The sequence below is a fragment of the Diaphorina citri genome, unplaced genomic scaffold (assembly GCF_000475195.1).
Source record: "Diaphorina citri unplaced genomic scaffold, Diaci psyllid genome assembly version 1.1 scaffold158, whole genome shotgun sequence".
NCBI classification, from domain to species: Eukaryota; Metazoa; Arthropoda; class Insecta; order Hemiptera; family Psyllidae; genus Diaphorina; species Diaphorina citri.
In genome coordinates, this window is record NW_007377595.1 from 139,788 (window position 1) to 167,466 (window position 27,679).

General features: G+C 38.4%; 3 protein-coding genes and 1 non-coding gene across 6 annotated transcripts in view; 1 reads left to right on the forward strand and 3 right to left on the reverse strand.

Moving 5' to 3' along the window:
• LOC103505229 (protein singed-like) overlaps positions 1 to 4,091 on the reverse strand; it is a 54,030-nt gene extending 49,939 nt beyond the window's left edge. Inside the window, exon 1 of the mRNA XM_026820584.1 lies at positions 3,965 to 4,091. The gene's annotated coding sequence lies outside the window, so the exon portion shown is untranslated. The remainder of the gene's footprint in view (positions 1 to 3,964) is intronic.
• Positions 4,092 to 7,798: 3,707 nt separating this feature from the next.
• Trnat-ugu lies at positions 7,799 to 7,871 on the reverse strand. The gene has a single exon. It is a non-coding gene; the product is annotated as a tRNA-Thr (tRNA).
• An 811-nt stretch (positions 7,872 to 8,682) lies between these two features.
• Positions 8,683 to 27,679, forward strand: LOC103505222 (GDP-Man:Man(3)GlcNAc(2)-PP-Dol alpha-1,2-mannosyltransferase). 3 transcript variants are annotated; one of them, XM_008469537.3, is made up of 3 exons: positions 8,683 to 10,437; positions 19,888 to 20,142; positions 27,301 to 27,679. In XM_008469537.3, exon 1 carries the CDS (start codon positions 8,937 to 8,939, stop codon positions 10,401 to 10,403), a length of 1,467 nt encoding a protein of 488 aa, XP_008467759.1. In that variant the 5' UTR covers positions 8,683 to 8,936; the 3' UTR covers positions 10,404 to 10,437; positions 19,888 to 20,142; positions 27,301 to 27,679. The 3 variants fall into 3 exon arrangements, with proteins under 3 accessions (XP_008467759.1, XP_026676378.1, XP_008467760.1); XM_026820577.1 differs by lacking the exon at positions 19,888 to 20,142 and having other exon boundaries at positions 8,683 to 10,541; positions 27,165 to 27,679; XM_008469538.3 differs by lacking the exons at positions 19,888 to 20,142; positions 27,301 to 27,679 and adding an exon at positions 26,390 to 27,123 and having other exon boundaries at positions 8,683 to 9,777.
• Positions 24,499 to 25,324, reverse strand: LOC113465778 (phosphoribosyl pyrophosphate synthase-associated protein 1-like). The gene is made up of 2 exons (XM_026820578.1): positions 25,176 to 25,324; positions 24,499 to 24,684 (listed from the first exon to the last, which is right to left on the reverse strand). Exons 1-2 carry the CDS (start codon positions 25,269 to 25,271, stop codon positions 24,514 to 24,516), a joined length of 267 nt encoding a protein of 88 aa, XP_026676379.1. The 5' UTR covers positions 25,272 to 25,324; the 3' UTR covers positions 24,499 to 24,513.

A 27,679-nucleotide genomic window follows, 5' to 3' on the forward strand; every position in this document is an offset into this window, starting at 1 on the left:
AGACAACCATCTCACGGTGCTGACAGGATTGGGGGGTTTAAAGGTTAGGAACTTCAACAAGGAACATTTTATTGCTTAGTGCAGTTCCAATCAGAGAACAATGGTTCTCTTTAACACGTCTTCCTGTCCACCCACACCTCAACGATTTGCAGAACTCTTCAGCAAAAACGATTAGCATTCTTTGAACGTGGACTGAAGATTTACTACCTTCAGGTACGAATACATCACACGAAGAATACAGAATACCTTACTAAACTAGTGAATTGAACGCCTAAAAGTAGAATGAATTGAGCTAGTCAGCTAAATTTATGAGCAAATTGTTTTCATATTCTACATGCCAAGACAGGCAGACCGTCATACCTGTGTGTGCTTCAAAATTTTAGCAGTACCAAATTTCTATAATGCCCCAGTTTTTCAAGGAATAAAGAATAGAACACCATAGACCGACTATACCTGTGAATGATTCAATTTTAGCAGACATAATATTAGAACTCATAATAATCATCAAACAGTCATGCTTGAGATCATCACTACGCCGAACGGGGAACCCAGTTACAAATTTTCCTCCACATATTCAAATACCTAATTATCTGACTACCACTACTAACTGTTACTGTCCTAACAATTTGTAGGATTAAATAAATAAGTAATGTCTACTTATCTCTCATTTGTAAAAATGTGAAAATTACTGTCCTAAAAATTAGAGAATTCGTAAAAATCTGTTCGTATTCGTACCCTACATATAATTTCACCAGATTTCATTGGTTTCAGCACTCTTCAGAGTCAGACACAGATACCTACTAGTGAACGTCGGACACAGACACTCCTCACGTAAAGCTAGCTAGTAGAAGGTACTAATACTAAGCCCTTCGGTAAAGCTCTCTACGCCACAAAGTCTGCAAGTATTGATCTTTGTCTGAGTCTCACTCCAATATAAAAGTCACGTCTGCCACATAATAAAATAGATATCATTTTGAACATCAGCAAATAGCTCTCACGTAATGAAATAGATATCATTTTGAACATCAGCAAATGGCTTTCTGTCTCGACAATTTGTGAGTCAGCAGAAAAGATTTCACCAGATTTCATTGGTTTCAGCACTCTTCAGAGTCAGACACAGATACCTACTAGTGAACGTCAGACACAGACACTCCTCACGTAAAGCTAGCTAATAGAAGGTACTAATACTAAGCCCTTCGGTAAAGCTCTCTACGCCACAAAGTCTGCAAGTATTGATGTTTGTCTGAGTCTCACTCCAATAAAAAAGTCACGTCTGCCACAAATAGCTCTCACGTAATGAAATAGATATCATTTTGAACATCAGCAAATGGCTTTCTGTCTCGACAATTTCAATCCAGCTACTCGTATATGAAATGGATTTTAGACATTAAGATCGAGTATTTTCTATTTTGCCGTTAGGAGGGGATTGTTTTAAAGATGGCTGAGTTGGATGCACCCAAAATGAACTAAGTACCAACTGCAAATGACCGCGCCCTTTAAGTCGCGGACTACTGGAAATTCAAGGTTTGAGGAAGCTGAAAGAGAAGGACATGGAAAGTAAGTAAGGATCAAGAAGACTGAAATTTCAATCGGGGGAGCTGGGTTCGAATCCTTGTGGAGATACAAATTGTCTTGCCGAGTTTGTAGACGCGCTTTAATATTCTGCTACATCCTTAGCATGCCGAATCGAGAGTTGGAGACTAACGGACTCATTAACTTTTTTCGTCTAACAACTGTTCTTTTTCGGACATGACTGATTTGACATGTTCAAAATTTTGACAAAAATTTTGTCCGCTTTTCTTATCTTTCAGGAATTTCAGGAGAATTTTTTTCAGGACGAGTGAACAGGAAACAGGTCCAAGTTTTGACCTACCTACCTTATCTTTCGTCAAGTTTCTAAAGCCATAACTGGATTTTATTCAAAACTGGATTTACTTTTCAAGCTTATAGGTACCTACTAGGTTAGGTAAGTAAGTACCGAGATATTACCTACTGGAAATCTTCCTGGCAATCAGGCAAAATTTCTGCAAAAATTCCTGAAGTATTTAACCAACTATGGCGAAGCCAAGTCACCATAAGCCACAATCAAGTACTGAATTACTGATTTCGGCAGACTAAAAAGAAGAAACAATTTGTCAGGAATTTGCTGAACCATTTTTTTTTTTTTTTTTTTTTTTTTTTTACCCCTGTTTTTTGTTGAAGCAAAAAAAACTATTTGTTTAGGATAAAATCCGCTCCGGGCGGGAATTGAACCCGCGAGCTAGTGCTTACAAGACAGACACGCTTCACACGCTACCCACCAAGCTAACTAGACTGGCAAAAGGGATAATTTTTTGAATCATTTTATTTTGTACCACCTATTAATTTACATTTACCCTTTTTTTCTAGTTAAGCAAGGTATTTTTACTGAATTGTTAGTTGTATGTATTATTCTTTAACCCATCAAATATACGAGACCTTGTTTAGACTGCTGGGGTAAAGGGAATTTTCAGTCCTATTCGGGCAGGATAAACAAGGTATATTCTATTCTATTCTATTCTATTTTATTTTCAACCAGCGACGATAGCACGATGAAAGCTCCAGTTCCCAATGAATCACTGAAGTTAAGTAATGGTGCGCGTGGTTAGTATCTGGCTGGGGGACCTTCTGGGCAATCGGGTGCTGCTGGTTTTTTTTCCGGCTGCACTTAAATTGAGGAGTCCTCACGAGGAGGCGGGTAGGTACTTGGGTAAGTGCCTGTAGAAGGTAGATTCCTAGAAAAATGGTGAGTGAGGAGTTCAGAGTGGTAGTACCTACTGTACGTGGAAATTAGAATGCTTAACATCCTCGATTAACCAGACAACATACAGAGCAACATACAAGTTATTGTTATCAGCAAATTCTACTGATAACAAGGGATTGTTATTTATCACTGTGGGTCGTAGCTGCGGCGGTCTTTGTAGCTTCTCTGGGTCTAAAATTAAACTAGAAAAAAACAAGGCATGAACTTGTAAAACTAGTTGTTAGTTGTGCTAAATGAACTCCGCAGCGCACACAAAAAGCCCAGTCTGAGGCCACTCACTATCATGTAGACCTGACGTACCTAGGTACATCAATCCTTTCAGGTCCACCTATCAGGTCTACCTGGTAGTGTGTGTGCTCATCAGGTATCAGGTAAACCTGACATTCGGACCTTTTCAGCCGTACCTGATCAGGTCTACCTGATAGTGTGTGGGTGGCCTTAGGTGTAGGGGGCAATTTTAGCCCGAAAAGTTGACTCGTAGGTAAAATCATTAAATCATTATTCTGCAAGCTACCGATCTAGAAATTAAGTAGACTTTCTAGGACAATCAAGGATTCTAAGACATGATTTTATTCTGTTGTTCGAAGTCCAGTTCTATGAGTTAATATTATGTAGGAATTTGTAATACATGCATTATTTATGTATGTTGTACACTATACATACCTACAAGACTTGTCTTGTAGTACTTTCGTACAAATTGGTTAGGTATAATAAAATGAAACTCTAGCTGTCAGCTCAATAGTAAGTAAGTCTGTTGTAGGTATTAGGTACCTAGGTACTGTTGTAGGTATTAGGTACCTAGGTACTGTTGTAGGTAGGTAGGGTAGCTATCTAAGTCTAGGTGCTGTTGCCGGTATTTAGGTAGTGTAGGTACCTACCTAAGGACGTAGACGAAGGTAGTGCTTATCTTATTGTTTTTTGGTCGTTTGTTTGTTAAGAATTTACTTATTATGACCGCCACTCACACTCAGACTGTCTGACAGTGCTCTGTGAGACAGTCGAAACGTGTGTAGTGGAAAAAGCTTGAGAATTATGTCTGTCAGACAGTCTAGTGTCTGACTGAGCGTGAGAGGGGGACATTTAGGACTAGGTACCTACCTAATACCCCTAATAGGGTAATAGGTGCTCTAAGTAGGTACCTATTTGATTATTTACCGTCCTGAAAAGATCTAAAAATCTTACCTTCACACCGGTCCTGTAGTCACGAGGTAATCCACACAGCCAAATCGAAGCAGGAAAAAATCCTTCACAATCTTCCCCAAAAATGAGGTCTTTCTCGCTCAAAAATCAATCGAACTTTTGGCCAAAATCGTTTGACTTGCAAAGCAAAACACATTTTATGCACCTGTGAGTTCGTACAAACATAAAAAAATCCATAGAAACATAAAAAGAAGATCTCAAAACGTATAAAAAATCATCTAAAAATACTTCAAAAACTAAAGTTACTAGGTCAGGCGAGGTTTGTAGAAAACCGGTTGGAAGATAAATAAAGATCTGAGAGAGACTGAAATTGAATGTCCAGTGTCCAGAAAGAAATAATTAGGTTCGGTCTTACCAACTACGGTTCCTTGCCAACTATCAGTTCCGTCTTACCGACTAAGTAGGTACCAACTACAGTTAGTGGAGGATTGACTCTGGGTGGTAAAATCAAAAATCGGATAAGAAACAAACCCCTTTCGACTAAAATAAACAGAAGGTGGAGTAGATATTGGAGTCGAGTGGATTGGAATACATCACATGCCTTCAGGCACACTCCATTTGTCAAGGGTCTAGGTTTTCCTTGCCCTTGGGATCACTATCAATTCCGTCTTACCGACTACCGACTACCAACTACAGTTAGTGGAGGATTGACTCTGGGTGGTAAAATCAAAAATCAGAGAAGAAACAAACCCCTTTCGACTAAAATAAACAGAAGGTGGAGTAGATATTGGAGTCGAGTGGATTGGAACACATCACATGCCTTCAGGGACACTCCATTTGTCAAGGGTCTAGGTTTTCCTTGCCCTTGGGATCGCTTTTAATTTAAAGAAACCATTTAAGTACTGATGAAAATTTGTAATGAAACAATAAGTTGAGTGAAATCCAAAATTCCAAACTAGAAGCTAGATTCTTTGCGACATTGAGTGGATTATGGTCGTAGTGCAGTATGGATAGAGCGTAACCAGGTCTCAAGCATTTTCTGCCTCACGCGTTCTAGTCAGACCGTCTGACAGACCAGGGTCTCAAACTTTTTCCGCTACACACGTTCTGACTGTCTGCCGGTCCGGCATAATACGGGTAGGTAACTTTTAAATATGGAAAAATAATTTGTAAAAATACCTAGGTAGGTATCTATCTTGCAAATTCTGGGCGGAAAATGTCAAAAATTGGTCCAATTTTTCCAAAGGAGGGAAGAAAAAACAGAGCGCCCCATAGGGAAATTGGTTTTTCGTTTTCGTCATCTGTAACATCTCTCCCTCCCTCTCCGCTCTCCCTCTATCTCTCTCTTCCCTTCTCTTCTCTTGGAATTTGTAATAAATAGGAAGTAAAGTACAGATCACGAACATTCTCCCCTGGAAGTACATTTCAGTACATTTTCTCCGCGTCAGGTGGAACGACAGGTCTTGGGAGACTAGCACAATATTCATGTGGAAAGTTCTCTCCCTCCACCATTGTAGTGGGAGGCAGACACTAGCGCTCCGATTTCCACTGGTTTCCCAGACGTGCGGAATTTTCCGGAACTAGAAAATTGATCTTGTCCCAAGCTTCCTGTATGGAGGACCGAAAGGTAATTAAAGGTGCTCTCATTTTCAGCGAGACGTCTGAAACATAAATAAAATTACTTACCTTATAAATGAAATTACTTACTTTATAATAAAATGCTTTCTTTAAGGTTTCTTAGAGGGAACTATAACTGCTGAGGTTTTATCGTCCCGAAAGCGAAGAGAGAACGAGAATAGGATATAGGAGAGATCCAGCCGTTCTGAGAACGAACCTTTTAGGGTAAAGTTCGCCGCGGGTGGGAATCTAACCCTCGAACTGGCGCTAAGAAGGCAGACGCGCTACCCTCCAAGCTACATAGGTAACATATTACCTGTCTACGGTTTTAATTAAACTATTTTTATTATTTATTTTAATTATAGGTACCTACCTACATAAATACGTATGTATAGTTGTATAGTATTCTCCAGTAGGTATCAGGCTATCAGGTATGCATTGGAGATTGCCAGATTAGGTAGGTTTGTATCTTTAAAATCATCACAAGAGTATCCCGTCTATCAGTTTCTCAGATCGATCCAAGCAATTAAATCCGCCAGGAATCGAACAACTGAGACGAAAATGAATCCAGGGCCCTGTTGCACGAAGGGATACGTACCTAGGTTCTTCGGAGATAGGTATAAGTACTTAATAGATAGGAAATACAGATTGCCACTGTCAAAAGAGACTGAATTGGTCCCAGTTTCTGTTTCTGGGGTCAGGCCCAGACTCCAGAGGTTTAATAATAATAATAGTGCTTATTTATACTGCTCGCATAGGACTGAAAAGTCCCTTTACTCCAGCAGTAGGCTACTATTATTGTGGAGTGTGTGAACTGTGAATGGATCTTGTTCTTATAATATAAGATTATAGGTACATACGTAGAGTAGGTACATAGATGAAAGCGTAATTCAAGGAATACCTACCTACCAAATATTGCATAATTTTACGCAAAAAAAAAAAACTAAATAGGATTAGGTATACGGTATCTACCTTAAAGGTGAGTTAGAATCAGGCTTATCAGACGGATGCAGTCATTCCGCTACGTTCAATAAATCATTTTGAATTTCAAACACTCTGTGGTTTTTTTATTTTTATTAATTCGTTCACACTTTTTAATTCCTCCATACAGATCTCCTATCTTGTTTTGTTGAAACAAGAAGAGATCTTAGGTAGCAATTAGTCAGATTTCGCTGCAGATTAATGTCGAAATCAAGGGAACCGGAACTTTTCTTCCTACAAACATAGGTACACAACATGCCTCAGGTAGGTACCTCTACCTATAATCTTGAAATCAAAATAAATTTCATGGTACCTACCTATGCCTATCACTAGGTAGGTATGTATAGGTAGCTATCTACTTATCTCAATAAATAAGACAGATAGAGATTTGTAGATCTGTCAAGTAGGTTCCCAAGTACCTATCCACCTAATAGGTACCTAGGTAGGTATCTCTCAAAATCTACAACTTATGGAGATCTGGATCTGTATGAACTTACCTCTGCTAATACACCATCTCAATAAATCTGCATACTAAATCTTTGTTTGATAACATACCTACCAAGACGATTTGCATTAACTTATCTAATTAGGTAGGTATGTATATGTACCTACCTATTTTATGCCTCGTAGATCTGTGAATTTCCTGGTTTAAGGGAGTACCTACTTAGAGTAGGTAATAGATTAGGTATCTAGGTATTTACTCAAAGTACTTAGGTACCTACATAGTTTCAGATTCCGGGATGGATGAAAAAATTAAATCATTTAATAGGTACCTATTATAAACCTTTGTCTGGCTGGGGGACTTTAAATAGGGAATGTACCAGCCTGAAATCCCCCTTGCTAAAGAATTAGCAAAGTTTGAGTGCGAAGGGCATCCACTCGTAAAAATTTGCAGCTAAAACCAAATGTCAGCCCAAAAGCGATCACCCTAGGGCCGATTGAGGGCTGATGAAAAACGCTGACTCTGTCTGAACACGGGAATACCTACCTAAATCTACACGAAAAGATTCAGCAGGATTTTCTAATTCAATTTCTAACTTAGAGGTATTTTGTTGAAATTAAAATAATTTGCTTCCAAAAGCGAAAGGAAAAAAATCAATCGAATCACCGATTGTGTAAAGAGTGCATCGTGTACGACCTTGGTTGGAATGTGGTTGCAACCATTCATCTTGACCTCCCTTCTTCTTCTTCTTTTTTTTTAATCGAAGAGAGAAGGAAGACAGGATAGGAGAAAGCCAGCCGTTCCGAGAACGAGCATTATCCCAGCAGGATAAAATCCGCCTCGGGCGGGAATCGAACCCGCGGCCTATTGCTTACAAGGCAGACGCGCTACCAACTAAGCTAACTAGGCTGGCTGACCTTCCTTCTGGAAGAGTCCATTTTCGGGTGATTTTTAAAAATTTCCCGCCTCTATTTTCGCATCAAGGAGGATAGAAGGCAGTGGATTCTGTCACTCTACGATTTGAATAGTGAAACAAGTATAATATTCTCCGGATAATTTTGAGTTTTATTGAAAATATTTAATGTAATTAACTAATTAATTATTGATTGAATTTTCTTTTCACTTTTAATGCAAATAAATATTTTTTCCCCTTTTTATTGTAGGAAACTCGGGGGAAAAAAAACCTCCCAAAATCTAAAAAAACCTCCTTATTTGGCACTTGACAACACTGTTTTGTAGAGCGATAATTTACCGCGGGCCGCGGGAATATTTAAATTTTTAGACTTTTCCGAAGGATTTTTTTTGGCTGCGTTGCCAGCCTAGTTAGCTTAGTTGGTAGTGCGTCTGCCTTGTAAGCGCTAGGCCGCGGGTTCGATTCCCGCCCGGGGCGGATTTTATCCTGATGGGATAATGTTCGTTCTCGGAACGGCTGGCTTTCTCCTATCCTGTCTGCCTTCTCTCTTCGATTTCGGGACGATAAGACCATAGCAGTTAAAGTTCCCTCTGTCAAACCTCTTAAAAAAAAAAAAAAAAAAAAAAAAAAAAAAAAAAAAAAAAAAAAACAAAAAAATGAAATTTGTCGCGTAGGAAGCTAGGGGAAAAAAAACCTCCCAAAATCTAAAAAACCTCCTTACTTGGCACTTGACAACACTGTTTTGTAGAGCGATAATTTACCGCGGGAATATTTAAATTTTTAGACTTTTCCAAAGGATTTTCTTTTGGCTGCGTTCTTTGAGTGACGTTTTCCAATTTTCCTCAGAAAATAGAGTGTTGTTCTCTTATTCTAACGATAAGGATTCTACATTCTACCATTGTGGTGATTGTTACGTGTTATCCATGAAGAATTTTATCCTGGACCTTTTAAATAAGTGATTGTACACTAGAGAATCCTGAATCCCTTGCTATCAGTTATCTTTGAACTGATGATGTGTACAGTGTTTTCCAACCTGCAATAATGCTGACAGTGAGAGAATAATGTTCTGCTGCCTGTGGAAGTCAGTAGTCATGTGGCTGGTCTTTTTGTTCTACTCAATCCTTGCTCTTCTACTGCTTTCGATAATAGTTCTACCACTCTCTGTACTTCTCTTCAAATACTATGTGAGTAAGAAACGGAAGAGTTACAATGTACTCAAGACTGTTGCATTTTTCCACCCCTACTGTAATGCTGGTGGAGGGGGTGAGAGGGTACTGTGGACCGCTGTGCTAGCATTGCATCAGAAATACCCAGATTACAAGATTTACATTTACACGGGAGATGTAGATGCTTCTCCGAGTGAAATTATCAAGCGTGCCCATCAACGATTCAACATTGTTCTCCCAGATCAAGTAATTAATTTTGTTTATTTGTACAGGAGGAAGTTTGTTGAAGCCAGTTTGTATCCTTATTTCACATTGCTTGGACAGAGCATTGGATCTATGATTCTGGGAGTTGAGGCCCTCCTCTCATTCCAGCCAGATATCTACATTGATACAATGGGCTATGCATTCACATACCCACTGTTCTCATACATCGGAGGCAGTAAAGTAGCCTGCTACATACACTACCCTACAATAACCAAAGAAATGTTGACAAGAGTTGCTCGTCGGGTGATAACTCACAATAATAGTCAGCGGGTTGCCAATAACCCAATTCTGACCAGTTTCAAACTGTTCTACTACAAAGTATTTGCTCTGTTGTATTCTCATGTTGGAAAGTACTCGGATATTATCATGGTCAATTCATCATGGACAGAGGAACATGTTATACAGTTGTGGAACTGTCAGCTGAAAACATACAAGCTCTATCCGCCCTGTGACACAGAGGATTTGAAGAAAATTACCCACAGCAAAACAGATGGACCTGTCAAAATTATTTCTGTAGCTCAATTTAGACCAGAGAAAGATCATCCCTTACAGTTACGGGCCATGTACCAGCTCCGTCAAATCATAAGTGAGGAGCTTTGGGATAATTTGAAATTGATCTTCATAGGATCTACTCGTAATGAGGAGGATGAAGTCTGTGTGAAAGATATGCAGGATTTGTGTAAACATTTATCACTGGAGAATAATGTTGAGTTCAAAGTGAACCTGCCATATGAAGACATGAAGAAAGAGTTCAGTGAGGGTTTGATAGGACTACATGCAATGTGGAATGAACACTTTGGTATTGGTATTGTAGAATGTATGGCTGCTGGACTCATCATGATTGCTCACAAGTCAGGAGGGCCTAAAATGGATATTGTCATTGAAGATCCAGAGACTTGTAGGAATGGATTCTTAGCTTGTGATGAAGTGGAGTATGCTCAGACAATCAAGTTGATTCTTCACTTGTCTCAAGACACAAAAACAAGGATAAGTCAGAATGCAGTTTCCTCAGTTGACAGATTTTCTATGGAGGAATTTAAGAATGGTTTTCTCACATTCACACAGCCTTTGTTTAAAGTCATGAAAAAGTCTTCATAGGACATTAGAAGAATAAGACCAAGGTCACTTATACATGAACATATTTAGGTAAAGCAAAGAAACCAGCTGATAAGTAGAAGGTACTTAAGTAGAGAAACTCTTTGCTGTTAAGATTGCTTGTAAATAGAAATTAGTCAGGTAGTTGTAAGATGTAATTACCTATTTAGTTTCTTTAAATAATAACCCTTATGAGAGAAATAATGAAAATGCACATAAAATCACTTGTTTGTGTATGGATAAAACAGTATAGTATATTTTATCAAATAATATTTAGGTAGACTTTGTGAGGATCTAATCTATAAGATTTACACGTGATGTCACATGGACTGTGAGATTTAGAAATTAAATTATAAAATTATTTAAATTAATAAAATATAATATTATCATGTATCAAATTCTATTACATTTCATTAAGTTTAGTTTGTTAAAAGATCTGAGCCTTCTCAAAGTAAAATATATTACCCTGATATTTGTCAAGATTCTGGGCTGACAAATCTATACCATTTATATCTTAATGTTATTATTTTTCTCATCACATCACAAACAAAAAAGTAAAGACATGGAGCCAAAATCACAGTGGTAATAAAACACCTAGAAAAACTATACTGTAAAGTAAAAAAAAAAAGATAAATAGCCCATTCCTTAAGGAATTAGCTAAAAATACAAAATAAAAATCATGTAGGGTTCGTACTTTTGGATCCCTGGGATTCATCATTGGTTTCCTGTTTCGACAGAAGACTAAAATAAATTAAAGAGCACAGAATAATTTAGACACAGACGGTTTTCAGTGAATCTAGAGCACCCAATTTGAGATCCTAAGATTCGGCATGAAATTAAAGGAGGGAGTCACAATAAAGGGTTGGAAGCGATTTTAATAAATGTGGAATTAGTTTTAAATTTTGTAATGTAATCTTGTAATCAGATAAAACAAATTTACATAGAAAACAATACTTTCATTACTAGTTAGCTCCGCTATACTGTAGTAATAGAAAGTAAAAAGACAAAACCATGTTAGATAAAATTCCCAAAATACCCATTCAAATTTCAAACTGACAAGCCCAGGAAGGTTAAAATAAAAAAGGAGGAGTAACAAAAATAAAATCATCCATGTAGATTACAATATGAAAAGGAAGAAATAATAAATGATAAGATGTTTAGACCCAGTATTTCGGGCTAAACAGTTTAAATCTAGCACATGAATACCTAAATAGGTGTAATGGAGTGTTCAAAAAATTATGACTGGGACCACAATGACTATGGAATAATACAGGTAGGTCATTTTCTAGTGTGACTAGTGTAGGTGTATTTCCCTTTCGGGGATCTGACCACTGCTTCATTTAGTTTCTGTTGGAGTAGTGGCCAATTTTCCAATGGTCAGCTTCCCGAACTTAGAACACACCTATTTGTATTTGTACAGGCTACAGGCATGTAAAACGGTAATTTTAAATTAGGTCAAACAATAAAAATATGTCTTTTCGAATAATTTTTTCAGGGTAAAAAAAAAAAAAAAAATCATCCCTTGACCACTACACCACCGAGGTAGCTACTACACCACCGAGGTAGTTCAGTTCTTTACAGTTTTTCACCCCTGTCTAACCCACTTTAATACTTACGAAACACTCCTGCTTATCACCGAAAACAGTGTGCTTATTCAACCTGGATTCTAAGACCCCCAGCAGATCGACAAACTGTGTAATACTTTCCCCTTTGGATTTATAGCTTCTTCCCCTTTGGAAAACCTCATGATCATGACACGCCACTGCTGTACCTACCTACTAGTGACTAGTGGCATATTGTGCTTTAGATAGGATAAATTAGATGAAGATTCTCTCTTGTCTGCGTATGCTAGGGTGATGTTAACTGATGGTGATTTTGTTTCCGACGGAACATCTGAAGTGTGTCCGATTTGGCCCTCTTTGGTCCCCGAGTCAACCAGCGGCGATAGCACCAATGCACCTAGTGAGCAAAGTTGAGCTTGGTTGGTATCCGGGTGGGTGACCATATTATCTGGGTAATCACGGGCTTTTACCGGCCCCACTTAGGCTAGCTGAGGTTAATGTGAAGTAAAGTAGTTTATCGCCCAATTTTATTGGACAGATTTTTTTTTTTTTTTTTTTTTTTAAAAGATTTGGAAACTTTATTTGATGGGTAACCATACCTATCTGATCTGATGGGTTATCTGCATTTGTATTATGTTGGTACTTAAATTGGATTTTCTTCTTTCCCAGATCAACTGACGACCCTACAATCCCATCCGATTCTCTCCAGGGCAGGTGTGTGATATGGACAAGCTATTTTTCTATGGAGGTGTGATTCCCACATGGTGTTACCAAAGAGTCCACATCCGTTGGGTAGTCACAGTCGTCTATTCGTAAAAATAATAGGCGGACCATCTAAGCGAGTGCAATTTTAATTGCCCAAACAATTAAAATCGTCATGAGGAGATTTTCAGGAGAAACGAGGACTGAATTTAATAAATAGGTAATTAATACAGGTAAATAATGGTTAATTATAAAGATACAGAGTAGTGGGCCACGTCAAGCTCTGTAACATTTTTGTCCCTATAGTATAGATAGAGGTAGTGTTTTTTTTTTTTAGGATTTTAATAGAAATCCCGAACTCGCTTAAGGAAGGGAGGACAGGATAAGAGAAAGCCTGCCGTTCCGAGAACGAACCCCATCTCTTGAGGATAAAGTTCGCCCCAGCGGGGAATCGGGAATCGAACCCGCGACCTAGCGCTTGACAACTTACAAAGCATAAGTAGGTACGCGCGCTTGTTGTTTCTGCTTGGAATCTTGGATCCTAGATCGAATTTATAAATTTACTAGCTGAATTCCGTCCCTTCGCTCCGGAATCCCGCTAGTTCATCTCGAGGCATGCATGGCCAAACTTGTAGAAAAGGCATGGCCGAACTTGTAGAAAATAATAAAAATACGGTCGCGCTGCGCGCTCCCTAATAGCTGCATAGTTATCAAACTAAAAACATGAACGAAACTCAAATATTAGGCGAGCGAGGAAAAGTTTTCTTTCCCGCAGTCTCTGCACTCTGTGTATTTCTTATGGTGATTTTAGCGATCAAAAATTGATCATATCTCAGGATCGGTTTAGATTTTCGCAAAATCCTTTCTTATTGCACACCTAGACCATAAAAGGAATATTCCTACCAAATTTCAACTTTCTAGGTGTTGTGGTTCTAGAGATAGAGCGATCAGTGTGTGAAATGTGAAATGTGAAATGTGAAAAGAGACACAATACTTCCCATTTAGGTGCTGGGTCAACACGAGAACAACAAAAAGTAACCCGTTGAAATATTTGCAATCGAAAAACGAGTACCCTGAGACCAGCGCTAGCAAATTAACCTGAAACGGGATGGATATTTAGTGGGTATCGGGCGCGTTTTACATTTGGGGGGTCGTTCTCTTTTCAGGAGGATACATGTACACTTACCTCATCTATGGGTGACTCTTCAATGAGTAGCGGACAGTTAGTGGAGGATTGACTCTGGGTGGTAAAATCAAAAATCAGAGAAGAAACAAACCCCTTTCGACTAAAATAAACAGAAGGTGGAGTACCTAGATATTGGAGTCGAGTGGATTGGAACACATCACATGCCTTCAGGCACACTCCATTTGTCAAGGGTCTAGGTTTTCCTTGCACTTGGGATCGCTTAATTTAAAGAAACCATTTACTGATGAAAATTTGTAATGAAACAATAAGTTGAGTGAAATCCAAAATTCCAAACTAGAAACTATATTCTTTGCGACATTGAGTGGACCATTTCCTGACGAATCAGTATAAATCGCTGAAACCCTGCCTTACCATCTAAGGCTGAGGAGTAAAGTTACGTTTCTACTTGGGCAGCATTTGCCGCTCGGTATGACCAGTTTCATTGTAGCATACCTAAATGTCGCGGCATTCCTTCGCCGCATACTCGAACTAGCGCTGTCACTCAATGAAGGAAACAATCTAGAATACTAGAAAACCAATGCGGAAAGCCGCACGGCACGTGTCCTTTTGCAATCCTGGGCGACATTTCTTTGGTCTGGACCGACTTTAGGCGGGTTGAATTCCTGAGGCCGCGCGACACGTTTCCTCTTAGGCGGCTTTTCCAGCCTGGCGTACCGAGCGCCTAGGTACTGTTGTAAGTAGGTAGGGTAGCTACCTAAGTCTAGGTGCTGTTGCCGGTATTTAGGTAGTGTAGGTACCTAATACCTAAGGACGTAGACGAAGGTAGTGCTTATCTTATTGTTTTTTGGTCGTTTGTTTGTCAAGAATTTACTTATTATGACCGCCACTCTTAGGTACCTAGGTACTGTTGTAGGTATTAGGTAGGTACCTAGGTACTGTTGTAAGTAGGTAGGGTAGCTACCTAAGTCTAGGTGCTGTTGCCGGTATTTAGGTAGTCTAGCTACCTACCTAAGGACGTAGACGAAGGTAGTGCTTATCTTATTGTTTTTTGGTCGTTTGTTTGTCAAGAATTTACTTATTATGACCGCCACTCACTCTCAGACTGTCTGACAGTGCTCTGTGAGACAGTCGAAACGTGTGTAGCGGAAAAAGCTTGAGAACTAGGTCTGTCAGACAGTCTAGCGTCTGACTGAGCGTGAGAGGGGGACATTTAGGACTAGGTACCTACCTAATACCCCTAATAGGGTAATAGGTGCTCTAAGTAGGTACCTATTTGATTATTTACCGACCTGAAAAGAATCTAGAAATCTCACCTTCACACCGGTCCTGTAGTCACGAGGTAATCCACACAGCCAAATCAAAGCAGGAAAAATTCCTTCACAATCGTCCCCAAAAATGAGGTCTTTCTCGCTCAAAAATCAATCGAACTTTTGGCCAAAATCGTTTGAACACACCACCATTTAGGAACGAAATTCGAGCATGAACACAGGATAAGAGAAAAATAGGGAATTTAGCTAGGATAAGAGATAAATAGGAAATTAAGCTAATTTATCTCGTACGAATAAGATGCGGCCGAATATTTTCAATCAGGGAAAAAAGTTACTGGCTGAAAAATTAAAAAATAGTAAACTAATTTGAAGAAGTATTGAAAAAGGGTTTTAAAAAATAATAAAAAACACACGCAAACTGGAAAAAAAAGATTTAGAATTTCTACAATCACTCGCGTTCCGTACTATAGCACGACGTACACAAAACTGAACTTTTTTACTGGAAGAAACTTGGAAACGAAACGCTCTGGCCTGCAGGAAGGGTAAGCCAGTCTGCATGGGTAAAAAGTGCTGATAGTGTACGAGTATGAGCTCTTGGACTGGTATTTGAAGTTCTAGGTTCTCTAGCTGGTGGTAGATAGCTACCTATCTGTATAAGTATAATAAGTACCTAGGTCTGTGTATTAAGTACTCTACTTGGTTTCATATTTGTATATTGAACTTGATTAATTTCTCTATCAAGTTATTCAAGTTTAAAGTTCACGATCCAAGTGCTTATTATATCAACCAAGAGCTGAGTTTCAAGTTTTATTCGTCTGTTCTTATTTTGTTGCTTGTCTTTTCCTTGAGTGCTTTGTTCTTCTTTTTCTGATGATTTTAGCACATCCACTAAAACCCCTAGTGAAATTTGTAGGCAAAACCAAATGTCAGCCCAAAGCAATCACCCTAGTTAGGGCTCTTTGAGAGGCTGACGAAAAACGCCGACCGGCGTCTCCACTCTTGGTACGCTGTGTACTAGATTCAGTACTTTTTCAAGCGGTTTTTTTTCGTAGTGCAGTATGGATAGAGCGTCTTAAAGTGTGTGGCGGAAAAATCTAACCACTAACCAGGTCTCAAGCATTTTCTGCCTCACGCGTTCTAGTCAGACCGTCTGACAGACCAGGGTCTCAAACTTTTTCCGCCACACACGTTCTGACTGTCTGACGGTCCGGCATAATACGGGTAGGTAACTTTTAAATATGGAAAATTAATTTGTAAAAATACCTAGGTAGGTATCTATCTTGCAAATTCTGGGCGGAAAATGTCAAAAATTGGTCCAATTTTTCCAAAGGAGGGAATGGTCGTAGTGCAGTATGGATAGAGCGTCTTAAAGTGAAAAGTGTGTGGCGGAAAAATCTAACCACTAACCAGGTCTCAAGCATTTTCTGCCTCACGCGTTCTGACTGTCTGACGGTCCGGCATAATACGGGTAGGTAACTTTTAAATATGGAAAAATAATTGAGACCTTGCTCCTTAGCCTTAGATGGTAAGGCAGGGTTTCAGCGATTTATACTGATTCGTCAGGAAATGGTCCACTCAATGTCGCAAAGAATCTAGAGAGGGAAGAAAAAACAGAGCGCCCCATAGGGAAATTGGTTTTTCGTCATCTGTAACATCTCTCCCTCCCTCTCCGCTCTCCGCTCTCCCTCAATCTCTCTCTTCCCTTCTCTTCTCTTGGAATTTGTAATAATAAGGAAGTAAAGTACAAATCACGAACATCCTCCCCTAGTACATTTCAGTACATTTTCTCCGCGTCAGGTGGAACGACAGGTAGATCAGTTGCGCTTACTTGGGTGATGTTTCAAAGTTATAGAGCAGGAAAAATGAGGACCAAGAACATCTGGGAACGTCCACCGTCACTAGAGTGACCCCAAACCCTAAGAATTGAGTACTTCTTGTCTAATTACGAAGTAATAAAAAAATAAAATTGTGGGATTTGTAGGGGATACTCACGAATGAGATGAAGCCAGCCAAGTCAGTTGGGAGGGCGCATGCCTTGCTTGTACCTTGTAAGTGTTTTAAGTCGCGGGTTCGATGCAAGCCCGGGGCGGGCTCCCTCCCTCTCCGCTCTCCCTCTATCTCTCTCTTCTCTTGGAATTTAATAATAAGGAAGTAAAGTACAAATCACGAACATCCTCCCCTAGTACATTTCAGTACATTTTCTCCGCGTCAGGTGGAACGACAGGTCTTGGGAGACTAGCACAATATTCATGTTTAAGTGGGAGGTAGTGGGAGGTAGACACTAGCGCTCGAATTTCCACTGGTTTCCAGACGAGCGGAATTTTCCGGAACTAGAAAATTGATCTCATCCCAAGCTTCCTGAATCGAGGACCGAAAGGTAATTAAAGGTGCTCTCGTTTTCATCGAGACGTCTGCAAAATAAAATTACTTAACTTTTATAATAAAATGCTTTCTTTAAGGTTTCATAGGGGGAACTTTAACTGCTGAGGTTTTATTATACCAAAAGCGAAGAGAGAAGGAGAGCAGGATTGGGGAGATCCAGCCTTTCCGAGAAAGAACCTTTTACAATAAAGTTCGCCCCGGGTGGGAATCGAACCCGCGGGCTAGTGCTTACACAGCAGACTTTTTGAGGTAAAAATCATGAAAGAACTTGGCGTGACCCACTACTCTTACCTAGATAACTAACCATTATTTACCTATAGGTATTAATTATTTATTAAATTCAGTCCTCGTTTCTCCTGAAAATCTCCTCATGACGATTTTAATGGTTTGGGCAATTAAAATTGCACTCGCTTTGATAGGCCGGCTATAACTTTTACGAATAGACGATTGTGACTACCCGAACGGATGTGTTCTCTTCGGTTCCTCAATGTGATAGTTTAGGTACTTTCCGGTACCATGTCTATCTTGCGGTGCCAAAAGTATAGGCGTTTAAACCGTTTGAAAGTCCAGAAAATAAAAATATGGTAATGATGGTATGTATTATTACTATGTTAAGGCGGTCTCTCCCTGATCCCTTGTGTGCCGCGTCCATCTTAGTTTAGGACTATTGCACTACATGGCATATAGGTAACATCCGCGCCTCCTTACGGTCCCTACCTACCCCTCCTAGTTTTGTTATCCGCGAATATGTTATGAGGAACTTGTATTGCTGGACCAAAGAAGCTGCAATGTAATCAAGTACAATTGGTGCTCTCTTCTAAAGAATAAGCTGGTTGAACTGAACTTTGGAAACGTCTGGGAGGCACAGTCGAGCAGCTTACTTAAGGAAAAAAAGGAAGAGATTCTACTCGCCTATTATTCGAAACTTGTGCAGGAAGATTGGCGCGCTGTACTTCACTCTACCTATAATGTGATGTATAAGGAGGTTAAAATTAGACCTGAAAACCCAACACCTAGTCAAAGTTTTGTTTCTCGCTATCTAAAGGAGGCAGCACCGATCGAGAGAAGCAGAGTGGCGGCTCAACTCCGTCTTTGTGGAAATAAATTGAAGTTTTATGTCAACCGGATGTCATACAGCTGGGACCAGGAAGAACTTTGTAGCATATGTAATCTCCAGCAACCTGAAGACATAGAACACTTTTTATTGGTGTGTCCCCATTATGCAGCTCTCAGAAAAAAGTACCTACAAGGACTAATGGAAACGAGAACTAGTGTACAAGAGTTATTGGTAATTCTGTCTAAACCCCATCTCAATAATCTCTATTATTATGTACAAGGAGCTCTAAAGCTGAGGGCCTTCTTACGAAACGAGTAGTATTATTTGTTTCCCTTTATTGAATCCTGTGATTTTTGTGTTGTTTAAAGAGCCTAGTTACCTAATTGTTTTGTTTAAAGAGTCTACCTATTTGTCTTGCTTAAAGAGTCTAGTTATTTTTCTTGTACAAAGAGTCTAGTTATTTTCAAATTTATTACAATTATTTTGCTTAAGAGTATAGTTTGTAATTTTTCTTCTTATAATGTTACATGTTATGTTGTCAACCTTTGTAAAAATGTACTTAAACATTAATTACCAAATAAATATTATTCTTATTTTTCTATTCCTAAGTTTTTATCTGTTCTTTAGAAAGAGAGATGTTCGCCGCAGAAAGTTATATCTTGGCTAGGGAAAAACATTTTTTTTTCGTAAAAAAAAAAAAAAAAAAAAAAAAAAAAAAAAAAAACAAAAAACAAACAAACAAAAAAATATATAAGTAGTTGTAAGGGCATACAGCCCTAAAAGTCGGGTTAAGCTTATACGAATCTAATTGAAGAAAAGTAACTAGGAATTAATAGGTACCTATATCAGATATAATTATGTAGAATTGTAGATTACATTCCATTGACTTACTAATGAGTCATAATAAGTCTTTTATGACTTTAATCCCGAGATTCCCGAGGGGGACGTAGGGCCTTTTCTCTTCCAGACTCTTAGTTTATAGTCTATCCAGAAACCAGAAACAAGGTGCTGCCGATAAAAGAAAGTCGGGGACTAAAGAGGACCAAAATCGGACACACTTCAGATGTTCTGTCGGAATCAAAATCACCATCACCCTAACAGATATACGCAGACAAGTATTAAGAGAGAATATTCATCTAATTTATCCTACCTGAAATTCAATATGCTACTATAGTAGGTACGGCTTCTAATGAGTACCTACCATGTACAGTGTAGGTACAAGTACTTAAACCTGGTACTCCGTATCTCTGCAATTTATCTCTGACTATAGGTAGCTAGCAGAAATTCGCCACATAACGCATTGCAAACAATATTTCACAAAATCATCCTCATAGAACTCTCGAACTCGAAGTTTCGGATTCACTTATACATGAACATATTTAGGTAAAGCAAAGAAACCAGCTGATAAGTAGAAGGTACTTAAGTAGAGAAACTCTTAGCCGTTAAGATTGCTTAAGTATAATAAATAGAAATTAGTCAGGTAGTTGTAAGATGTAATTAACTATTTAGTTTCCTAAAATAAATAAATAATAACCCTAATGAGAGAAATAATGAAAAGGCACATAAAATCACTTGTTTGTGTATGGATAAAACAGTATAGTATATTTTATCAAATAATATTTAGGTAGACTTTGTGAGGATCTAATAGAAATTCGAGCATGAACACAGGATAAGAGAAAAATAGGGAATTAAGCTAATTTATCTCGTACGAATAAGATGCGGCCGAATATTTTCAATCAGGGAAAAAAGTTACTGGCTGAAAAATTAAAAAAAAATAGTAAACTAATTTGAAGAAGTATTGAAAAAGGGTTTTAAAAAATAATAAAAAACACACGCAAACTGGAAAAAAAAGATTTAGACTTTCTACAATCACTCGCGTTCCGTACTATAGCACGACGTACACAAAACTGAACTTTTTACTTTTTTACTGGAAGAAACTTGGAAACGAAACGCTCTGGCCTGCAGGAAGGGTAAGCCAGTCTGCATGGGTAAAAAGTGCTGATAGTATCCAGGCGTCTCCACTGTTGGTACGCTGTGTACTAGATTCAGTACTTTTTCAAGCGGTTTTTTTTTTATGGTCGTGGTCTGACTGAGCGTGAGAGGGGGACATTTAGGACTAGGTACCTACCTAATACCCCTAATAGGGTAATAGGTGCTCTAAGTAGGTACCTATTTGATTATTTACCGGCCTGAAAAGATCTAAAAATCTTACCTTCACACCGGTCCTGTAGTCACGAGGTAATCCACACAGCCAAATCAAAGCAGGAAAAAATCCTTCACAATCTTCCCCAAAAATGAGGTCTTTCTCGCTCAAAAATCAATCGAACTTTTGGCCAAAATCGATTGAACACACCACCATTTAGGAAAGAAATTCGAGCATGAACACAAATAGGGAATTTAGCTAGGATAAGAGATAAATAGGAAATTAAGCTAATTTATCTCGTACGAATAAGATGCGGCCGAATATTTTCAATGTTGGAATCCAGTCAACTTTCGCCTTCTAAACTACTGGCCTTCCTGGGTTTGATAAATATACTCAGCTTGATATGTTGAAATGAGGACCTCCTAGTTTTTATCCGTTCTTTAGAAAAAGAAATGTTCGCCGCACTTTGTCTTCGTACAAAAAAAATAATAATAATAATAATAAATAAGTAGCTGTAAGGGCATACAGCCCTAAAAGTCGGTTAAGCTTATACGAATCTAATTGAAGACTAGGAATTAATAGGTACCTATATCAGATATAATTATGTAGAATTGTAGATTACATTCCATTGACTTACTTACTTGACTAATGAGTCTTATGACCTTTAATCCCGAGGGGGACGTAGGGCCTCTTCTACTCCAGACTCTTAGTTTATAGTCTATCCAGAAACCAGAAACAAGGTGCTGCCGATAAAAGAAAGTCGGGGACTAAAGAGGACCAAATCGGACACACTTCAGATGTTCCGTCGGAATCAAAATCACCATCACCCTACTAGATATACGCAGACAAATATTAAGAGAGAATATTCATCTAATTTATCCTACCTGAAATACAATATGCTACTATAGTAGGTACGGCATCTAATGAGTACCATGCACAGTGTAGGTACAAGTACCTAAACCTGGTACTCCGTATCTCTGCAATTTATCTCTGACTATAGCTAGCAGAAATTCGCCACATAACGCATTGCAAACAATATTTCACAAAATCATCCTCATAGAACTCTCGAACTCGAAGTTTCGGATTGGATCTTGCCTGGGGTCTGTTTCACTAAAATAATTTGTATTGTAGGATTTGTAGGGGATACTCACGAATGGGATGGAGCCAGCCAAGTCAGTTGGGAGGGCGCATGCCTTGCTTGTACCTTGTAAGTGTTTTAAGTCGCGGGTTCGATGCAAGCCCGGGGCGGGTTTTATCTTCAACAGATAAAGTTCGTTCTCGGAAACTTCGGAAAGGCTGACTCTCTCCTCCTCCCTGAAGTACCCTACGCCTTCGTGCAACAGGACCCTGGATACATTTTCGTCTCGGTTGTTAGACTCCTGTCGGATTTAATTGCCGGGATCGATCTGAGTAACTGATAGATTAGATATAGACGGACACTCTTGTGTTGATTTTAAAGATACCTGGTCGGTACCTACGTAATCTGGCAACTTCTAATGCATACCTACCTGATACCTACTGGAAAATAATATAGGTATGTAGGTATACATAAATAAATAATTAATTAATTACTAATCGTAGGTATTACAGGTTTAATACTAATGCATACTAATTTATCCAAGTAGGTATACCTATACCTACCTACATTCAGTAGGTACCCTAGCTCCCTTATATTGTTACAAAAAGAATTTGTCTTGAAATAGGTAATGAAAAAAAAGTAAAAAAAAAAAAAAAAAAAAAAAAACTAAAACGAATTCCAATAAAGGATTGGAAGCGATTTTAATAAACGTGGAATTAGTTTTAAATTTTGTAATGTAATCTTGTAATCAGATAAAACAAATTTACATAGAAAACAATACTTTCATTACTAGTTCGCTCCGCTATACTGTAGTAATAGCAAGTAAAAAGACAAAACCATGTTAGATAAAATTCCCAAAATACCCATTCAAATTTCAAACTGAAAAGCCCAGGAAGGTTAAAATAAAAAAAGGAGGAGTAACAAAAATAAAACCATCCATGTAGATTACAATATGAAAAGGAAGAAATAATAAATGATAAGATGTTTAGACCCGGTATTTCGGGCTAAACAGTTTAAATCTAGCACATGAATACCTAAATAGGTGTAATGGAGTGTTCAAAAAATTATGGCTGGGACCCCAATGACTATGGAATAATACAGGTAGGTGATTTTCTAGTGTGACTAGTGTAGGTGTATTTCCCTTTCGGGGATCTGACCACTGCATCATTCAGTTTCTGTTGGAGTAGTGGTCAATTTTCCAATGGTCAGTTTCCCGAACTTAGAACACACCTATTTGTATTTGTACAGGCTACAGGCATGTAAAACGGTGATTTTAAATTAGGTCAAAAAATAAAAATATGTCTTTTAGAATAATATAGGAGGAACCCAAATGTTCTGAGAACGACTTGGGTATCTGTTTAGGATAAAAAGTTCACCCGAGAATTGAACCCTTGATCTAATGCTCAAAGACCCCTTGTACCTAATACATCTAGCTATTGCATAATTTTATCTTTTAATTTTACCTAGGTACCTAAAAATTAAAAAATGGAAGGAAACCAAGCTAGACGGTATCTACCTAAAGGTGAGTTAGAATCAGGCTTATCAGATGGATGCAGTCATTCCGCTACGTTCAATAAATCATTTTGGATTTCAAACACGCTCTGTTGTGGTTTTTTTTATTTTTATTAATTCGTTCACACTTTTTAATTCCTCCACATATAGATCTCCTATCTTGTATTGTTGAAACAAGAAGAGATCTTAGGTAGCAATTAGCCAGATTTTGCTGCAGATTAATATGTCGGAATCAAGGGAAACGGAACTTTTCTTCCTACAAACATAGGTACACAACATGCCTCAGGTAGGTAGGTACCTCTACCTATAATAATTATAATCTTGAAATCAAAATAAATTTCATGGTACCTACCTATCTAAGTACCTATGCCTATCACTAGGTATGTAGTTACCTACCTACTTATCTCAATAAATAAGACAGATAGAGATTTGTAGATCTGTCAAGTACCTAGGTTCCTAAGTATACCTATCCTTCTCTACATTTTTAAAGCTACATTAAGCCTTAGGAAATCGTGTGATGTTCACACCCTCATTTCAGAAAGTAAACAAACAATTTTGAAGAGCGCTAAAATTCAAAAAACTAGGATATCGATTTTGGTTCGTGACAGTAGTTACCTACCTACTTATCTCAATAAATAAGACAGATAGAGATTTGTAGATCTGTCAAGTACCTAGGTTCCTAAGTATACCTATCCAATGAACCAAAAGATGCATAATGCTTAAGAAAACGTACCTACATATTATACAAAGAACATTATACATATTACACAATATTAATACCTATCCACCTAAGTTTTTGAGTTAGTTCTTTTAAAATTTGCTTGAGAACACTTTTTGAGAACACAAAAGAATATAACACTTTTTGAGACACTTCTGCAAAAAATTCTACCAAAGTAAACATCTTGTGACCCTAACTAGCTCCATAGTAGGTATATAGTATATACTATATACAATACATAATAGAAGTTATATAAGTCTTTTTTTTTTGAAGTGGTTTGACAGAGGGAGTTGTAACTGCTATGGTCTTATCGTCCCGAAATCGAAGAGAGAAGGAAGACAGGATAGGAGAAAGCCAGCCGTTCCGAGAACGAACATCGATCAGAATTCAAACATTCCTAGCCATTCAAAAGATAAATAGGTACCGCACAGAATTTCTGGGACATAACGTATTACCCTGAGACCAGCGCTAGCAAATTAACGTGAAACGGAATGGATATTTAGTGGGTATCTGGGCGTTTTACATTTGGGGGGTCGTTCTCTTTTCAGGAGGATACATGTACACTTACCTCATCTATGGGTGACTCTTCAATGAGTAGCGGAGCGTCTGAACTGAGTAGCCCGTGAGTAGCGAGTACGTAGATCTTGTATGCTCCTCTGTCTTTGAGTACCTCGGCCGCTGCTACAAAACTATGCACATCGTCTACCATATCATCCTAAAAACAGAAAAGTAAAGAAAAGGTAACTTTGTATTTTCTCCCCCAAGGTTTGGTCATAAATATCGGCCGAACTGTAATTTTCTTGGAACTGGTCCCCAGGACAATTTTGATCTGCACAATTAAAGGAAACATCTCTGCAAAGTATGAGCGATTTGACACGAAAAGTAAAGTCCTGAGAACCACGATCTCACTTTTAGGGTTCCCCCCCCTCCAAATTTCGCTCTACATAGCAGACCTTTAGCTCTGAATAACTGCCGAATCGTACTTTTTGGTAACCCGGCCCAGGGACACTTTTGATCTACATAAACTATCGAAACTCTTCGTGAAACAAAATCCTACTTTACTTGAGGGAGCTGGGCCAAAATTGAAAGTCCCGAGAAACGCGAACTCTTTTTGAGTTTTTCTTCTGTGATACCCACAAAAGTTGTGAAGAGGATCTAAATCTAAACTTCACAAAAAAATTATTCATGAATAGAAAAGCTACTTACCACCATAATGGCCACTCTACCCCCCACATCCCCCACAACACTGATGGGGGGTTTCTCCTTGGCTGGATGTTGAGGGACACCCACATCCATCTCCATGGTACGAGAGGAGGGGGGCAGGACAGGGGGAGGGGGAGGAGACGCCCGTCCATCCACCTGGAGCAATAGAATAGAACAGGATAGAATAGAATAGAACAGCATAGAATAGAATAGTACAAAATAGAATTGGATATACCTTATATTACCTTATTCATATTTCCTGGATAGGACTGAGAAGTCCCTTTACTCGCGCAGTCTGAACCACGTCTAATATCTACGTATACGCAGCGTACGTAGTTATTTCATTCTTCGTCTTCGCCCTTTCCCGTGTACAGACAGGGTCGGCGTTTTTCGCCAGCCTCTCAATCAGCCCTAGCTACTAGCTAGGGTGATTGCTTTGGGCCAAATGTCATGGTTTTGGCTACAAATTTTAAGACACATTTTTTTTTTTTTTTTGACAATTTTTCAAATTTTTTTTATGCCCCTCGCACTCCACCTTTTCTATTTCTTTAGCCAAAAACACAGCAAGCTACATGCTTCGCTTGGAAATGGGTGTAGTAAAACTTTTTCATCAGGCATTTTCTCAGATATTGGAATGGTGGCTCAAGTTACTCAATATGCCAGAACATCGTTATCCGCGAATATGTTATGAGGAACTTGTATTGCTGGACCAAAGAAGCTGCAATGTAATCAAGTACAATTGGTGCTCTCTTCTAAAGAATAAGCTGGTTGAACTGAACTTTGGAAACGTCTGGGAGGCACAGTCGAGCATCTTACTTAAGGAAAAAAAGGAAGAGATTCTACTCGCCTATTATTCGAAACTTGTGCAGGAAGATTGGCGCGCTGTACTTCACTCTACCTATAATGTGATGTATAAGGAGGTTAAAATTAGACCTGAAAACCCAACACCTAGTCAAAGTTTTGTTTCTCGCTATCTAAAGGAGGCAGCACCGATCGAGAGAAGCAGAGTGGCGGCTCAACTCCGTCTTTGTGGAAATAAATTAAAGTTTTATGTCAACCGGATATCATACAGCTGGGACCAGGAAGAACTTTGCAGCATATGTAATCTCCAGCAACCTGAAGACATAGAGCACTTTTTATTGGTGTGTCCCCATTATGCAGCTCTCAGAAAAAAGTACCTACAAGGACTAATGGAAACGAGAACTAGTGTACAAGAGTCACCCACAGCAAAACAGATGGGCCTGTCAAGATCATTTCTGTTGCTCAGTTCAGACCAGAGAAAGACCATCCCTTACAGTTACGGGCCATGTACCAGCTCCGTCAAATCATAAGTGAGGAGCTTTGGGATAATTTGAAATTGATCTTCATAGGGTCTACTCGTAATGAGGAGGATGAAGTCTGTGTGAAAGATATGCAAGATTTGTGTAAACATTTATCACTGGAGAATAATGTTGAGTTCAAAGTGAACCTGCCATATGAAGACATGAAGAAGGAATTCAGTGAAGGACTAATAGGACTGCATGCAATGTGGAATGAACACTTTGGTATCGGTATTGTAGAATGTATGGCTGCTGGGCTCATCATGATTGCTCACAAGTCAGGAGGGCCTAAAATGGATATTGTCATTGAAGATCCAGAGACTTGTAGGAATGGATTCTTAGCTTGTGATGAAGTGGAGTATGCTCAGACAATCAAGTTGATTCTTCACTTGTCTCAAGACACAAAAACAAGGATTAGTCAGAATGCAGTTTCCTCAGTTGACAGATTCTCTATGGAGGAATTTAAGAACGGTTTTCTCACATTCACACAGCCTTTGTTTAAAGTCATGAAAAAGTCTTCATAGGACATTAGAAGAATAAGACCAAGGTCACTTATACATGAACATATTTAGGTAAAGCAAAGAAACCAGCTGATAAGTAGAAGGTACTTAAGTAGAGAAACTCTTTGCCGTTAAGATTGCTTAAGTATAATACTTAAATAGAAATTAGTCAGGTAGTTGTAAGATGTAATTACCTATTTAGTTTCTTTAAATAATAACCCTTATGAGAGAAATAATGAAAATGCACATAAAATCACTTGTTTGTGTATGGATAAAACAGTATAGTATATTTTATCAAATAATATTTAGGTAGACTTTGTGAGGATCTAATCTATAAGATTTACACGTGATGTCACATGGACTGTGAGATTTAGAAATTAAATTATAAAATTATTTAAATTAATAAAATATAATATTATCATGTATCAAATTCTATTACATTTCATTAAGTTTAGTTTGTTAAAAGATCTGAGCCTTCTCAAAGTAAAATATATTACCCTGATATTTGTCAAGATTCTGGGCTGACAAATCTATACCATTTATATCTTAATGTTATTAGGTATTTTTCTCATCACATCACAAACAAAAAAGTAAAGACATGGAGCCATAATCACAGTGGTAATAAAACACCTAGAAAAACCATACTGTAAAGTAAAAAAAAAAAAAAAAAAAAAAAAAAAAAAAAAAA